This window comes from Molossus molossus, unplaced genomic scaffold (assembly GCF_014108415.1).
Source record: "Molossus molossus isolate mMolMol1 unplaced genomic scaffold, mMolMol1.p scaffold_m16_p_13, whole genome shotgun sequence".
Lineage (NCBI taxonomy): Eukaryota > Metazoa > Chordata > Mammalia > Chiroptera > Molossidae > Molossus > Molossus molossus.
Window position 1 is genome coordinate 12,033,444 of NW_023425348.1, and position 17,396 is coordinate 12,050,839.

General features: G+C 38.8%; 1 protein-coding gene across 2 annotated transcripts in view; it reads right to left on the reverse strand.

Moving 5' to 3' along the window:
• Positions 1-1,047: 1,047 nt before the first annotated feature.
• Positions 1,048-17,396, reverse strand: part of DDX6 (DEAD-box helicase 6) — a 30,978-nt gene continuing 14,629 nt past the window's right edge. The window contains exons 6-14 of one of the 2 annotated variants that reach the window (XM_036257768.1): positions 15,787-15,933; positions 13,599-13,693; positions 12,370-12,492; positions 11,735-11,863; positions 10,379-10,495; positions 8,509-8,572; positions 4,620-4,721; positions 3,935-4,117; positions 1,048-2,087 (exon numbers count right to left, since the gene is read on the reverse strand). In XM_036257768.1, coding sequence (XP_036113661.1) covers positions 3,942-4,117; positions 4,620-4,721; positions 8,509-8,572; positions 10,379-10,495; positions 11,735-11,863; positions 12,370-12,492; positions 13,599-13,693; positions 15,787-15,933 — 953 coding nt within the window. In that variant the 3' untranslated portion in view covers positions 1,048-2,087; positions 3,935-3,941. The remainder of the gene's footprint in view (positions 2,088-3,934; positions 4,118-4,619; positions 4,722-8,508; positions 8,573-10,378; positions 10,496-11,734; positions 11,864-12,369; positions 12,493-13,598; positions 13,694-15,786; positions 15,934-17,396) is intronic. The other variant, XM_036257767.1, reaches the window with a different exon arrangement.

Here is a 17,396-nt window from a genome sequence, read left to right on the forward strand (position 1 = left end):
TTGTTTAGAACCAGAGTCAAAAGAGCAACTTTGAGTAATTGATTTCTTTATCCAGATGAGTTAAGCATGAAAGCATAGGCAGGACTTATACTATTTTAGGGCTTTGAAAAACAATAGAATATGGAAATTAAATTTTTAAATTTTTCTTTTTTTTTTTTAAGCCCTAGATGCCTCCTGATTGACCTAGTACACTGGGTTAAAAGGGAATTAAAAACATTTTTTTAAAAAAGTTCACTGGTTTTGATTCATCTCACTCCTTTTGCCTGGAGATCAGGCCAAACATCAAGCATGTTGGGAGGGGCACAATTTAATGCAACACTATTGACTGTAAAGCATTTGCCAGCAATTTACAATGCAAAAATGACACTTGTCACAAAGCTAAAGGATGGCAAGCAGCTTTCTGCAGCATGAAAGTTAACAGCTCTCAGGGGTTGCCCATTCCTGCAAGTTTGCGTATCAAGGTGGGCAGAGGGCAACACACTGACACAGTACGGGAGGTGATCACAGGAATGAAGCCCAGAACTGCTGACCTCACCTGAGCTGGTACTGGCTACTACTGTGAATGCAAATCCATGCTTTATACATCTACTGCTCAGACACTGCCACTCAACTGAGCTCCCGCTCTGCAAGGCAGATTCATCTTTGTCCCCTTTTGCAGAGCTTAAAAAGTTTCTCAAACTTTTAAAAAGCGGGAAGCAAAATCAGAGAGAGCGTCTCAAAAATAACACCATGAATTATACAGGCTTTTGACGTCTCTGGGCTCCCTCTGGCAGGCCTACTCTAGAGGTACCAGACAGTGTGGCAGCAAACTGCGAAGACTTCAGGGCCCCTTCCCCAACAGTGGGTCGCCACAGAAGTCTGCTCTCTACAGTAAAAGGTCAAAGTACTTTTTTAGAATTTAGTGTTGCGGAAAACTGAGCCCCTCTCATCTTTAGCTGCTCCCATAATCACTCTAATCCCCTTAATCCCAGCAACCTTCATCAAAAAAAAAAAAAAAAAAATACATATATATATACATACACACACACACACACACATATGTGTATGTATATATATGTATATATACATACACATATATATATATGAACCCAGAAAAAAACGTATTTACAAAGTTTATACAAGTATACACACCCAATTTTCTACGGGACAAGCGTCACCACAGAGGAAAGAGGGTCAGGCTGACACGTCTACACCAAGTGCCACAGCTGCTAATGAGGCGCATGTGACCAGTCTTTAGTGTCTGCTGCAGAGCACAAAGGCTTGTCATATGGCTCCTGCAATGACATAGACGGCTCTTTCCGTTGGGAGCGATGATGTTGCTTCTACTCAGCCCAGAAGAAATTTTTACTTGGGATTGTTTTTTTAAATACATGTATTTACAGTGTAGATGAACTGCAGTTGCATATCAACTCCTCCACTTAAAAGAAAAAAAAATGGTGTTGAACATTACTAATACGTTTCATCTTCCAGCCCTGGGCTTGAGTACTGAGTAGAAAAGGAAGAAAGAGACTTCAATGTGAAACCAAAATGAAAGAAAAAGTTTTAAAAAGAAAAATGAAAGAATTGCTGTTGTTGATTCCTTGGGCTGTGTCTAAAAGATGATGTTCTGAATGGTCTCATAGCATAAGGCACTTCGCACAAATAAGTAATAAGCTCTTCAGGCTTAAAAAACGGATGAGTAATCAGGGAGAAGTTGAAATGCACTTGAGAGTCAGCTGCTGAAGAATTCTGAAATCATAGACAAGCTTGTGTTTTCATCAAGATTCTTCTCTTTTTAGGGTTTCTCCCATTCTCTTCTTTCTCTTCCTTCCTTGTCCCCCACTTCACCAGAAAGCATTTTCTAAAACCAGCAGTTAGTGCAACTAATGTTCAGTCGGCACACAGTGCAAACAAGTGGAACAAAAAAGGTATATTCCTTCTTTTCAGCGTTTTCTCTTCACCAGTTAAAAAAAGAAAAAAATGTCTGCGTTAAGTCTTCATAGTTCCAAAAAAAAAAAAAAAAAAAATGAAAAACCCACAAAGAGAAGAGCACCCCCCCAAAATGATGTGTCACAGATCCAAACAAGCCTTCTTTAGTTTGTCAAAGCCTAAAGAAAGAAGAAACCTAAAATTAACATTTGTAAAAGCAACATACATAGGTTTTTACCATCTCCGCCCCAAATGCCCTGTAACAGCTCCCCCTGGGCTCCGCCTACTGCAGGGCCACGCAGCCGCAGGAGGGTCTGCCAGATGGTTCTGCAACAGGAAGCAGTCATTCACAACTTACCAATTTTTTTTAAACCTTACAAAAGCTTAATAAATAACCTGACAATATACTAGCAAACATTGGCTAGTTTTACATTTGTCTGAGGATTTTGTTTGACATTTAAGTTTTTAAAAAAGTGAAAAGAGCAATTTCAAAAACCTAAAAACAATAGGTAAGATTTTCATTGCAAATTTGAATATCATCTCTCAAATTAAATCAGATTTTCGTGAGAACAAAACTCCACAATAGTTTACTTCCCTTTATGTTGAGCCTTGTTTTGAGCATTTCTACCACACCCCACTAGTCCCCACGAGATTACATGAGAGGATGGCGCAGAAAACCAGAGTGGGCGTTTAAAGACTCATCCTCATAACTTGATCACACACTGGCGATAGGTATTATATGGGTAATTTAACCTGATTTATTAAGGTACCATTTGAAATTAAGAGCGAATTCCGGCCGTCATCAACAAATCATCACACAACAAGGGTCGGCGAGGGTGTGGAGAAAAGGGGACTCTAGCACACTGCTGGTAGGAATGCAGACTGGTGCAGCCACTGTGGAAAACACTACGGTGTTTTCGCAAGTAATTAAAAATAGAGCTGCCATTTGACCCAGTGATCCCACTTCTAGGAATATATCCTAAGAAGCCTGAAACACCAATCAGAAAGAATATATGCACCCTTATGTTCATAGTAGCACGATTTACAATTGCTAAGATCTGGAAACAGCCCAAGTTTCAATCAGTAGATGAGTGGATAAAAAAAAAAAAAAGAATGTGGTACATTGCCCTGGCTGGTTTGGCTCAGTAGTTAGAGCGCTGGCCTGTGGACCAAAGAGTTGTGGGTTCGATTCCAGTCAAGGGCACATGCCTCAGTTGCTGTTCCTCCCTAGCCCTGGTTGGAGTTGTGCGGGAGGTAGCCAGTTAAAAAGAAAAAAAAGGTGTGGTACATTTACACAATGGAATACTATGCAGCTGTAAAAAGAAAGACCTCTTATCCTTTGAGATGACATGGACAGACCTGGAGAGCATTATGCTAAGCGAAATAAGCCAATCAGAGAAAGACAAGTATCACATGATCTCCCTTATTTGTGAAATATAATGAACAAAATAGACCTAGAGACATAGTAGTAGGGTTCAGACTGACAAACTTCAGAGGAGGGGGCGAGGGGAAGGGACGAGATAAACCAAAGAACTTATGCATATAAGCATAACCAATGGACACAGACAACAATGCTGGGGGGAGGGGTTGGGAACAGGAAGAGGTGTCAATGGGGGAAAAAGGAGAAACATCTGTAACAAAAATTAATGAAATAAAAACTAAACAAAATTAAACAAAAGAGTGAATTCCAATAGAGATGACTGAATGATACAGAAAAATATTTTCACATTCAAAATTGCTGAAAAAGATTCTCTTTGCTTTTATTATTTTTGAAACCTGATTTTGTCTTAGCACTGTTCACATACCACATTACTTAGAAGACTGCATTCAAGAGTAACATTTACAGGATTTCTAATGAGAAAGATCACAACTTCACCAAGAGACACTTCCTGTCACTCATTCATGCAGCCAGGGCGCCCTATATGGCTACTGATTACATATGGCGGCACATCAGGTCTCCCCACGAAGGGGCTCTTTGCTTGTCTCTAAACATTATGCTCACTGAGCTGTTCTGTCGAGTACGCACATGCTTGTTATGGTTTGTCATCTTCTACAGGCTCACTGTGGTATTCTGCCACATAGAGGCTCTTGTCAATGTTGCTTGGGATAGGTTTAATTTCTGTTCCCAGCTGCTCCTCAATACTTTTCAGGTTGAAGCGATCATCATATGTGATCAAGTTGATAGCTAAGCCAAGATGACCAAAGCGACCTAACAACAAAAAAAAAGATTTTTTAATTAACAAAAAAATGAGTTGAATATGAGTGTGCATGTTGAGTCTGTAAGCATCAGAACCACACAGGACCCATGTTTTTGTTCAACGCCAGTCTGGGATCTGGACCCTCAGACTCACATGCTTCAGGGTCCCCGGACCACAGCAGTGCTCCACTCTGCCGGTGTCAAGGGACAAATGGATGCTTACTTGTGTCAAAAGTTGCCCAAATACACATACTATACGGTAGTTCCATACTGCACTGCCTGATGAGAAAAGGTTCTCCTTCATGAAATCTATCTCGATTTAAGCATATGGTAGTTAACTTTTCTAATAAAGTGTCCTAGAAGAACTAGAAATTAGTCTTAAATATCCATCAACTAGATTAATTTTAATTCACTGTTCTCATTGCTACCACACTATTTCACATAAAAAAATAAACTTCAGTGATTCAACTTCTCAAAAATAACTTCCAAAGAACAACTCCTTCCTTTCCCTCACCTGATCTTCCAATACGATGGAGATAGGTCTCTGCCAGCTTCGGGAAGTCAAAGTTTATTACCACATTCACAGCTTGTATATCAATACCTCGGGTAAACAAATCTTAAAAAGAAAAAAACAAACAACCCTTCATTATAACTTTCAATACTTCAACATTTAAGCAATTTAAAACATTTAAGCATGTGTCTTGGCACCATAATACTATTTAACAATATTTCTAGAATAACCTAAATTTATTAATTTCATTTAGTAATTCAAATGCATTTTCAAATTTGTGGCATTACCTTTCATGCAAATTATCATAACATCTGCTCACAAGTTACCTAAGCCCAGTTCTCTAAGGAAACTTTAGAAAATGGTCTGAGGTGAGTGCAGATACAGGAACAGAACAGGATAACTGGTCAAATCATAAATGAGCCTCAGAAATAACCAGTCATTTTATTTTCTTTAGTCTGTTTTCTAGTATTTAGATTAAATAGTAAATTACTTATTAAAATAGTTTGTTGTGTCTTAGAATACTTCAAAAAGTGGTAATTCACTAGCAGTAATTATTTATGTTTTGTTTAGAATTCATGCATCCCATTCTGCTAAATTATTTATAGTAGGTCCGAGGTTAAGCTAATATGCAAGGCCATCATCCCTTCTCTACTTCTAGTCCCACAATTACTATGCTAATTTAGGCTCTGAAAACTATAAACAGAAACAACCATAGGCTAATAACTAGGTTTACCTGCTTCTATCAGCTCCACACCCCAACAGAACAATCGATGATGGTCAGAATATATTTCTAAACTACTACTATGAATTTGTAACTCATTGCTTCCAATTGCCTCTGGATAAAATTTAAGATCTTCCTCTTCATATTTTGGTCTTGACATACTTTTCTAACACATCTCCTGAAACTGTCCTCTCTACCAAACTCATCCCCATCTTTCCTTGAGCATAACTTTAACCCTGCACGGATCACTTCTGACACCAGTCCCCTGCCTTAGAATGATCCAGCTTGTAAAGCCAGTTAAAATTCCATCTATTCTCAGATAACTTCAGGCTAGTTATTTCTCTCTCCTATGAAAATTTAGGGTTACTTGCTATAGTTTACCCTTAAACAATGTGAGGGATCAGGGGTGCCTACCACTGCAGTAAAAAATCTGTATATAACTTGACACCCCCAAAACTTAACTATTAATATAGCCTACTACTGATCAGAAGCCTTACCAACATCAATTAACACATATTTCATGTTATGTTTTTATTTTATTTATTTATTTAATCCTCACCCAAGGACATTTTTCCATTTTTGGTTCAGATAGAGTGGGAGGGAGGGAGAGAGAAACATCGATGTGAAAGGGACACAAAGAGTGGTTGCCGCCCTGGCCGGTTTGGCTCAGCGGTTAGAGCGTCGGCCTGCGGTCCAAAGAGACCCGGGTTCGGTTCCCGCTAAGGGCACGTACTTCGGTTGCAGTTTGTCCCTGGCCCTGGTTGGTCGTGCGGTGGCAGCCACTCGATGTGTCCCTTTCACATCGATGTTTCTCTCTCTCTGTCTCTTCCTCTCTCTCCCTCCCACTCTATCTGTACAAAAAATGGAAAAATGTCCTCGGGTGAGGATTAAAAAAAAAAAAAAAAAAAGAGTGGTTGCCACCCACATGACCCAACCAGAGCCAGGGACAAAGTGCAACCAAGGTACGTGCCCTTAGCGGAAACCGAACCCAGGCCTCTCTGGACAGCAGGCCGATGCTCTAACTGCTGAGCCAAAACAGCCAAGGCCATGTTATGTGTTTTATATACTATGTTCATACAATAAAGAATTTTCCTTATTATCTTAAAAACATTTTCTTAAGTTTTGAAAAAAATTTCCATATACATTTACTGTTATTGAAAAATAACCCATGTGTAAGTGGACCCATGAAGTTCAAATCTGTGTTGTTTGAGGGTCAACGGTGTACATACCTCACATTTGCAAATCACCTTTACCCCTTATAGACCAGTCCAAAGCCTGTCTTTGTAAATAAAGTTTCGCTGCCACGTGGCCATGCCCCTGCCCATGTGCTTATTTGCTGTCTAAGGTGCTTTTCTTAGAACGGCAGAGCTGAGTACCTCGTAACAAGACCACATGGTGTGCCATCTAAAATATTTGCTATCTACCATTTTACAGTGAAAGCGTGCAGGCGCTGCCCTTGGACGCTTGATGTTTATGTTTTTACCACTGATTAAACCACTGCTCCTTGAAGAATGGGGTGGTACTTTGCATGTTTTTATACATGTTACTCAGTACTTAACTTAATGACATATTATTGTTCTGAAAAATAAGAAGCACTGGCACTTCAAAAAACTCAGGGCAACACAGCAAGTAATGATGAAAAATAAAACCCATTAGCCACAATAATTGATATCAGTGTATAACTACTCTTAGTATAAAGAACTCCCACCCCACCCCCAACCGGATAGCTCAGTTGGCTCAAGTGTCGTCCTGATACACCAAGTTTTTGGGTTGGATCCCCAGTCAGGGCACATACAAGAAGCAACCAATGACATAAATAAGTGAAACAACAAATCAATGCCCCCACCAATCCATTAATAAAACTATGAAAAAAAATTTCAAACAGGGAAATGCTTAATAGCAAATGACACCTTCCATTTGTCTATACATTCTGAATTTGCTTAACAATTCTAAACGTCTCACTGATAGATTATTGCCTCATCTAGATTACAGGCCCCCAAACACAGGAAGCGTGTGCAGATACACTTAACCTTTAACTGTGGCAAAACACACATCACATAACACTGGGGAGCACGCTATTCTGCAGCACCTAGCCAAGCATCTGGCAAAGAGTAAAGAAATATTTGCTGAATATCAATAAATATTTTTTGAATAAACTACAACAGATATTTGTCCAGAACGCAGTTTAAAGCATCCCTATTTGAGAGATTAAAAAATGGCATAAAAGAAAAAGACAAACTGCCAAAGGCCGTACGACCAGAGGTGAGGCAGAGGCAGGGCTTCAGCTCCAGCCTCACATCCTAGGGCTCTGGTGCTCTTTCCACTCGATCAACATTCTTATTTTGAGTACTTTCACTATATTTAAAGGTCAAAGTGTTGATAAAATATAAACATAAATGTATTCACAGCTATACGAGCTGTCCGAAAAACAAGATAAATGCAGGATATCTGATAGTCCCTTTTTTGATTCTTGTAAATTAACAAATTTAATATTCATCTAGAAAAAGTAGAAGTTTATTTCTACAGCAGCATTTTAAAAAACAGATCTTGAAGTATTCTAAATCTTGATCTGGGTGAACATGTAAATGCAAATAATATATTTACGATTTATTTATCTGTGTGTATACCTCAATATTTTTTTTAAATTCTGGGTTCTTCTCTCTATCCAAAAGATAATCTCACACCAAAACTAAGATTATATTTCTAGTTTAAAGACGGAAGGATACCGAATACATCTGCTTTGCCTAGTCTGTCTACCTGCCACCTGCCTCCCCAGGGTTTTTCTTCATGTATTGAAAACACAACAAAATTCAGACTAATTTCTGGCAAAAAAATTTAAAAGGCCACAATAAACAATTTCTAGACCATGGATGGTTTCATAATATCCATTTTCATATGCTATGTGTAATTCACTCCTGTATGCTAAACTATTCAGAAAACACACAACCCCAAACCGGCCGAGAAGCCGGACAAGGCCGAGTGCCAGAGCCCGTCCTCCGCAGGCTCGGACAGGAGCCTGATTTCAGGGCTCCCTCCCGACTTCAGAACTTCTAGAAGTGGTCGCAGGGTGACCTAGGCTACGTGACCGGCTCCTGTGGCATAGTATGAGACGAAAAAGCAGAGCAGCACTAGTGGAGAAGGCAAGGGGTAAAGGAAATAGAAAACACTTACCAGTGCAAACAAGATTGCGGCATAAGCCATTTCGGAAGTCATGAAAGACACGATTCCGATGTTCCTAGGAACAAAGCAATGCACTTAATTTGATTAAAGCTCCTCCACGTAGCCCCAAACTTCCCACTATTTCTCCTATACAAAATTTGTTTATACAAATGAGGCAAATCAATATACATATATTAAAAAGTTAATAAAACATTATACATTAGTTTCCCATGGGAATTAATAAGGAACTAATACATATCTATATGTAGTATTTATTTTAACTCAAAGGATTTATATTTTTTGCTGGAATGGATTTCAAGTGACAATTTTCACCATGTTTCTGTAATACACTTTAAGAATGTTTCAAACAGAAGATGCCAAAAGTTTGGCTTGACCAAAACATCTACTATTTACCGTTTCAGTAATTATATACAAAAGCTAAAAATAGCTACTTTCCAATTAAAAAACAAAAATAAAAACATACACAATGACTGTAGGAAAAGTGATAAATCTAGCATCTGGCAAACTGGCTTATATTTTCAGCACAACATTCTTCTATTTAAAAATACTGTCATCGCCCTGGCCGGTTTGGCTCAGCGGTTAGAGCGTCGGCCTGTGGTCCGGAGAGACCCGGGTTCGGTTCCCGCTAAGGGCACGTACCTTGGTTGCAGTTTGTCCCCGGCCCTGGTTGGGTCGTGTGGGTGGCAACCACTCGATGTGTCGCTTGCACGTCGATGTTTCTCTCTCTCTCTCTCCCACTCACTCTATCTGAACAAAATATCGAAAAAATGTCCTCGGGTGAGGACAAAAAAAAAAAAAATAAATAAAAATACTGTCATCAACTTAATACCATTCATTTCCTGTGATAATTTCTAATCGCTAGGTGCCTACATGGTGGTATCTGATCCATGACATTAAGCTTTTTTGAAAACCAAATGTGAGTTGACTAATTTAAGTTCTTAACTTGACAAGTCTACAGAAATGTTTTCTTTTCATGAAAGTTCAATTATAGTTAGTACACATACAAAAAATGTCATTAGAGTTTTAAATTCATTTTCTGTTAAATCAAGTTCAGAAATTGAGAGATTCCATCCTTTTCTTTATTCCTCAACCGAGGATATTTTTCTATTTATCATTAGATAAGAGTGGGAGGGAGGGAGGGAGGGAGAGACAGAGAAAACCAGCGACGTGATAGAGACACATTGACTGGTTGCCTCCCGCATGACCCAACCAGGGCCGGGTACTAATCACAACCCAAGTAGGTGCCCTTGACCGGAATCGAACCCGAGACTCATTGGTCCGTGGGCCAACACGCTAACTACTGAGCCAAACCGGCCAGGGCTCCATCCTTTTCTTAAGGCAAATAGTAAAGGAAAAATATCTGGGTTGAGGAGGTACACAGACACATAAGAAACATGGAGTAGTGCTGTCCAGCAGAACCTTCCACAAGAACAGAAACGTTCTGTATCTGTATAGTCCAGTCTAAAGCTGCAGCTGCTGGTGACACATGACGCAGCACTGAAATACGGGCAGTATGACTGAGCAACTATATTTTAAATTTTATTTTATTTTAACTCATATAAACTGCCACATATAGCTTGAGATTATTGTATTACATGGTGCAAATCTAGAGATTACCCGGGGAAGGAAAACAATCAAGTTTCACTTTTGTATCACACTTGACAGCTGACCAACGCTTGTACGTTATCTCCATCTTCTTTGTGAGATAAGAGCATGTATTATTACTCCCTACTACTTCACAGTTAGAGAACTAAACCTCCGAGAGGTTAAAATGAATAATAAGAGGAGCATTAAAACAAAATCCAAGAAATACTTGGAAAGATTTTTTAAAAATTGGTACAAATTCTAGTTTCACACTTACCTGCCTCATTTTAGCATGGATATAGAAGCAAGAATAACCCAGTTGAGAAATCTTCTTGGCTAGCAATTCAACTCGCTGAGAGGAGTTACAGAAAATGATTGACTGGTTTATCTGAAGCTGAGAACAGGAGGAAAAGAAAGACACAGGGGAAAAAAAAAATTTACTTTGCATGTCTTGAAAATATTGACTGGCCAACAAATGTTAAAACCATGGTCTCTGATTTCATCTTACAGCACAAAGATGCAAAACTGTAACAATTGTAAATACTATCCGTTTACTTAATATATGCAGATAATTTGTAAGTTCTATTGTAGAACAGTGTATTTCATAAGGGCACACGACTGGCAGCAGAGTGAATCACAGCCAGTTCTCATCATTCGCGATAGTTACAGTCTATTGAGTTGCTGCAAACGCTGCATTAAGAGAATACAGAACCACTGCTCCTGGTAGAAATGCAGGATGGTTCCTGGGCGCCTCTGGCTTTATATATATATATATATATATATTTTTAATTGACTTTAGAGAGGAAAGGGAAGAGAGAGAAACGATGATCTGAGAGAGAAACATTGATCAGCTGCCTCCTGCGCATGTGCCCTGACTGGGAATCAAACCCGCCACCTTCTGGTGCATGGGCTGGTCTTAAGTTTTTCATCAATGAAATCAACAGACAACTGTGTTTTGTGTGTGTTACCCTCTAAGGACACCTTATTTACTCATGGCCAACAACATCGTAACTCATGCCTGTATAAAGTTTATCTAATATCCATTTTCTCTACAAGGTACCTCAGTTTCTTGTACTTGGGTACACTAGCCAGCACTTAGCACTATGCTCAGGGGACCTTTTAAACAATGAGATAAACAAAAAAAAGCACAAAAATGCAAAAAAAAAATTAAACAGGTCATAAAAAGAACATGGTATATGGTATGAAAGCTGAAACAAGAAGGAAGTATTGCTTTGTTCGACCTCAGCTGGGAATACGCGCAGCAGCTCAAGATGTTTGTGTTGTGCATGTCCAACGACCTCAAAAGCGCACCAGTACTGATTTTGTGGTTACAAATAAATTTTGGCAAGTAGGTGCATTTGCAAATGCAGAATCTGCAGATAATGAGGGCTGACTACAATTACTGCAAATAACGAGGAGCAACTGTAATTGAGGTCAAACTCTTTTAGAATTAAATTGAAAGTGCCTAAGACTTGTCGATTATATCCTATCAACTTCAGATAAACTGAAACTGCCTTTTAGGAAAAGCTAAGGAGTTTTCTTTCAGCATGTGAAGTGGAGGGGAAACCGCTCCGACGGTGTCTCGTTGGGGCTCAGGAATGGCGGTGCTCAGCAGCTGACAGCGTGAACTCACCCTGGAGAACAGCGTGTTGAGGCAGTGTACTTTTTGGCGCTCAGTTACATATGCGTAGTACTGAGTTACTCCCTTCAAAGTCAGTTCCTCCATCAGGTTAATCTCATAAGGTTTCTGCAAATGGGAATTCTAAAAAAAAAAAAAAAGAAGAGTCTTACTCTTAAGTGAAAGCAGAATGTATCTCAAATTCAAAACATATCCTAGACACCTGTCTGATAAACTCTTTAAGTATGGAGCTCTCTTCAAAACAAGTATACATGACCTGTCATGGAAGAAACAAATCACAATAAAACGGGAGATCTAACACTCAGGTATGCAGCTAAGTCACTATCTTGTATTTTGTATGTAGGGTTATGCTGTGATCAGTTTATCTAGCATCAATGGCTATGTCGGCCTGACAACAAAAATTAAGTGAACAACGAAGAATGTAATCAAATTACTATAACAGCTTGTTTTAAAAATCAGTTAATTTACGCACAACAAATGTTAACTGATCATCTGACCAAAAAAAACAAGCCAAAAACTTTAACTAACCAGCCCTAAGTATAGACTGATAATAAGATATAATTATGGATAAAGATACACTCATGGGCAACAGAATGGCACTGCTTCCAAGTGCATCGTTCTATACTCACCATGAACTTCTGTACACTGAGAGGGAAAGTAGCGGAATATAATAAAATCTGTCTGTTTTTAGGTAGCGTGAGAATAATATCTTCCATTATCTGCACAAAATCCTGTGACAGCAACTTATCTGCCTGCAGTACAAAAAGAAGACAACTTTCAAAACAATCAAATAATGTCAAGGTCTCTGGTTAATAAGGCATCAACCAAAAAGAGCATCCATGAATGTCCCACACAATCTGACAGCGCCAGGACTCGTGCCCGTGACACAGAAGGAAAAGGTCTATAGTGCCCGCCTTTGGGGAGCAGGGGAGGAGTCTAGACAAACAGAACCCTTGTTCCCATAACAGAATTTTAATGTGACTTCCGTTAAAGAGGCAGTATGGTTTACTGGTTAAAAATATAGGTCTAGAGTCAAGTTACCTGGATCGAAATCTTGTTTCCTTCACTTATTAACTATTTTGGGCGGCTGCTTAACTAATCAATACTTTAGATCCCACAATGTTAAAATTAGGATGTGCACTCACTGTAGTAACTACTTTATAGGATGCCTATCTTACAGGGTTGTTATAAAAATCAGATTTAAAAACATGTAAAGCACTCAGGGTTCGCACAGAGTGAAATAATAAATGTTCTCTCATTCCTCAAAGGAAAAACCTGATCTGAACCAGACCATGATTGCCCTGATCTAGCTGTCTAAAATGTAGAATAACTAAAATAACTTTATTTCAAAATATTAACAGTAATATAATGTCTGTCTGTCTGTATGTATAAAACACTACTAGAGCCCAAGGATAGAGTTAATGGAAGTTCTTAAAAAGCACTTAATACCTAGTGAGATAATGCATGTAACAGAGACCCCAAAACCCCAAACAATACCAAGTATTATATGCTAAATGAGGAGTTGGAGACATTACATGCCTTTTAAGATGTTATCAGTGAATGGAAAAAGAGTTAGAATGAACTTGGTTTGAGGTTATTCAACAACTTCTCATCCTGAAAATAAAAATAAAACCCAAACTATCTGGCATCCCTAAGAAGGGCTTAAGGCTGAACTATTCTTATCATCTATTGCCTTTAAAGGGCAAAACATGTTTTATAAGCAAATTAGTTTGAACTGACAAAAGTCGTATTATTAGAAGGTCATAAAACACAAAGAACCTTTGCTTTAATCACCGACAGTTATAAACAAAGTTCAGAATAATACGGAATAGCATCTTTCCAAATGAAGAGACATTACCTCATCCAATACTATCATCTGGACATGATCAACCTTTGCTACTCCTTTCTTGATAAGATCCAGGATTCTCCCAGGAGTAGCTATTACCACGTGCACTGCACAAGATTAGAAAACACAGTCTCATTAATTTTAGCTTTGGCAAAAAGGATGCAGTAAAGGTTTGTATACATATATAAACCTTCTAAAAGATACATTTTTTTTTTTTATCAGAAATGTTGAAGAGGAGGAATTCAGTAGTCCCTCCTTATCCAGTTTCACTTTCCATGGTCAAATGAAATCTGAAAATATTAAATGGAAAATTCCAGAAATAAACAGTTCATAAGCTTTAAATGTCGAGCCATTTGTCCATTTGTGCTCAGTCCTGCCAAGAATGTAAATAGCTGCTAACTACCTATTAAGTCACTTAGTAGCTGTCTAGGTCGTCAGATTGTTGTACCCCAGTGCCTGTGTTCAAGTGCATTTATTTACTTAATTAAACGGCCCAGAGTACAAGAGCGGTGATGCTAGCAACTTGCGTGTGCCAAAGAGAAGCTGGAACATACTTCCTTTTAGCAAAAAGGTGAAAGTTCTCGATATAAGAAAAACAAATTGTACGCAAAGTTTGCTAAGATCTACGATGAGAATCGACCTTTTATCTCTGAAATTGAAGAAAAAGAAATGTGTGCTAGTGCTGCTGTCGCATCACAAACTGTGAAGGTTACGGCCACAGTTCATGCAAGTGCTTAGTTAGGACGAAAGGGCATTAAATATATGGGTGGTAGATGTGGGGAGAGGCCAAATTCACATAACTTTAATAGTGTATTGCTGTAATTCTTCCATTTTATTATTACTTACTGTTGTTAATCTCTTACCATGCCCAATTTATAAATTAACCTTTATCCTAGGTACACATACCCACATACACAGGAAAAAACGTAGTATATATAGGGTTTGGTACTATCCTAAGTTTCAGGCATCCAGGGTGGGTGGTGCCTGAAAACAAATCCCTCGAAGGCTAAGGGGGAAACTACAGTGATACAAGACGCAAAGATATATTTTAGGATATGGATTTCCATTTCATCTTGGTTTGGCTAAGAGAATACCTGTTTGCTTCATCTCTACATGGGGTGGGCTACAGGTTCCCAAATCACCTGCTCCAAGTAAGGGACATATTTCCTTGTCTTAAAATAATCCTTAATGAGTAACAAAAGGCACACCAAGCTTCTAATATAGTAGACTGCCTTCTCAACAGAAGATTGTTATAAAGAGCAAATGAGATAATCATTTTAAATAACTGTGCAGTATAAGAATATAGTAATTATCGACTACAATTCTATGTATAATTTTATATATAAGTGGCTCTTACTTTTTTTTTTTTGGTATGTGCCCCTAGCGGGAACCAAACCCAGGACTCTCTGGTCCGCAGGCTGACGTTCCAACCGCTGAGCCAAACCAGCCAGGGTTAAGTGGGTCTTATTCTTGTGGTTTTATCTTTTTTCACATAATAATTTATCACGGAGAACTCTTCATAAAATGAATACAGATCGGCGTCATTCTTCAATGGCTGTGTGGAATTATATTTAGGCTATCTTCCAATGTTTAAGTTGTTTCAATTTTTTCAATACTACGAAACCACACTGTAGTTAACAACCTTGCATTTGCTGAATTATTTCCTCAGGGAAGATTCTTGAAAATATACCAACTTGCCCACCATAGAGACGGCATCAATTTATACTCCTATGTTGCAAAATCGCTTATTTCACCACAAACTCACATAATTGGTTACCAATGCTGTTTGGCCTTGCCAATCAGAAATGTACAATACCAATTTGCGGTTCTATTTACATTTAAAAAACTAAGGTTGAATATCATTTCAATTACTGTCAATTTGTCTTTTTTCCTGGATGAGTGTCATTTCCTTTATTCATTTTTCTTCTGCAATGTTTCTGTTCCTTATTAATTATTTTTTTAAATTGATTTTTAGAGACAGGAAGGAAGGGAGAAACTTACTGGTTTCCTGTACACATCCCCAGTGGGGATCAAACCCACAACCCTTTGGTGCACAGAACAACACTTCAATCAACGGAACACCCCACCCCCACCCCGGCCCTTATTAATTCTTAAAAACAATTTGTACAAAGTTACGGAAAGGAAACATATGTGTGTGAAGTCAGTCAGAGCTAGGTCACCTGTATCAGCTACTTCCTACCTGTATCGTCGAGCCTCATTATGTCATCCCGTAAATTGGTTCCTCCTGTGGTTGCCATCACTTTGGCCCCTCCCATGTGTTTGCTGACCTGGATGCAAATTTGACTGACCTGCAGAGCAAGTTCTCTTGTGGGAACAATCACCATTGCTGGAAAATATCAAGCAACAGAGAAAATACCAAAAAAGTTACATAATGTTTTAAGAATTTGAAGAGCTAAGAAATACTGCCTCTTGCAATCTGGAGACTCAGACATATTAAAAAGTTAAATCCTAATAGGCCTAACCAATTCTGAAAAGTAAAATGAGTAAATTGCCTTTACAAAACAAAAGTACTGTAATTTTGCAGATATAAACATTTCCTCATCAATGTTACTATATAAGTCTTATTCTGTTCTTGGTTACAAACCTTTAAGCAGTGGTTCTCAACCTTCCTAATGCTGCGACCCTTTAATACAGTTCCTCATGTTGTATGTGGGCGTGTCTGCACGTGGGCAAACCCGCCTGGAGACAGTGTCTCAGTTCCTAAGACCATCGGAAATACATGTTTTAGATCATCTTAGGCGACCCCCAAAGGGGTTGCAGCCCACAGGTTGAGAGTGGCTGCTTTAAAGGGCTCTAAGAGCCGGCAACCTGCTCAAACCTTCTTCCTTCATCACTGCAGTGAGAGACTCACGAGTCTGAGACACCCCAACAGGACACCCCCGCTGCCCACTTTCCTCTTATCACATGAAAGTAGGTAAAGGGAAGATGGGAGAAAACGATCATTATAGATCACGAAAGCAGAACGTTTTTTCTTGTTAATCCTCACCAGAGTATAATTTTCCCCCCATTGGATTGGGGGGCGGGGGATAATATCAATGAGAGAGAGAGAGAGAGAGAGACATCAATTGGTTGCCTCCCGCATGACCCAACCAGGCTGGGAACGAATCTGCAACCCAGGTACATGCCCTTCACTGAGAATTGAACTCATGACCCTTCAATACTTCAATACACAGGCCGACTCTCTAACTGAGCTACAACCAGCCAGCCAGGGCCCAAAGCTGAAAATTTACAAAAATGCTTTAAAAGTGAAAACTTAACTATATTTAGCTTACTCTGGGGACAAGTATAAGAATTTGTTTCTTCCCTACTGCCTAAGCTCTTAAGTTCAAAACAACACAGCTTTAAAGAAAAAAGGTTCTCTGAGAAGCTTGCAGACACACAGCCACATAAACAGTTCAGTTCCACGGTTTTGTTTTTCTATTTTTGTCATTAGATTCCACATACAAGTGAAATCACAGTTCTACTTTTTAAGTAGTAATACCAGACAATTTAACTTTTCATGACCTTAGTTTTCCTATCTGTAAGGCAACACCCTTACTTTGCCTATCTCACTAGAACGTTGTCAAAACTGTGTATATATAAAAACATTTTGAAAACTACAAATCTCTTTAAAGACCCGTGAAAACAGTAAATAATTCCAAATTATGTAAATTCTAATTTAAAAAGTATCTTCTACATAGAAGATAATTTTAGATATTTTAAATTCTCATTGATTTTCAGAGAGGAAGGGAAGGAGAAACAGCATCGGTTGGCCGCCTCCTGCACGCTCCCACGGGTGACTGAACTCAG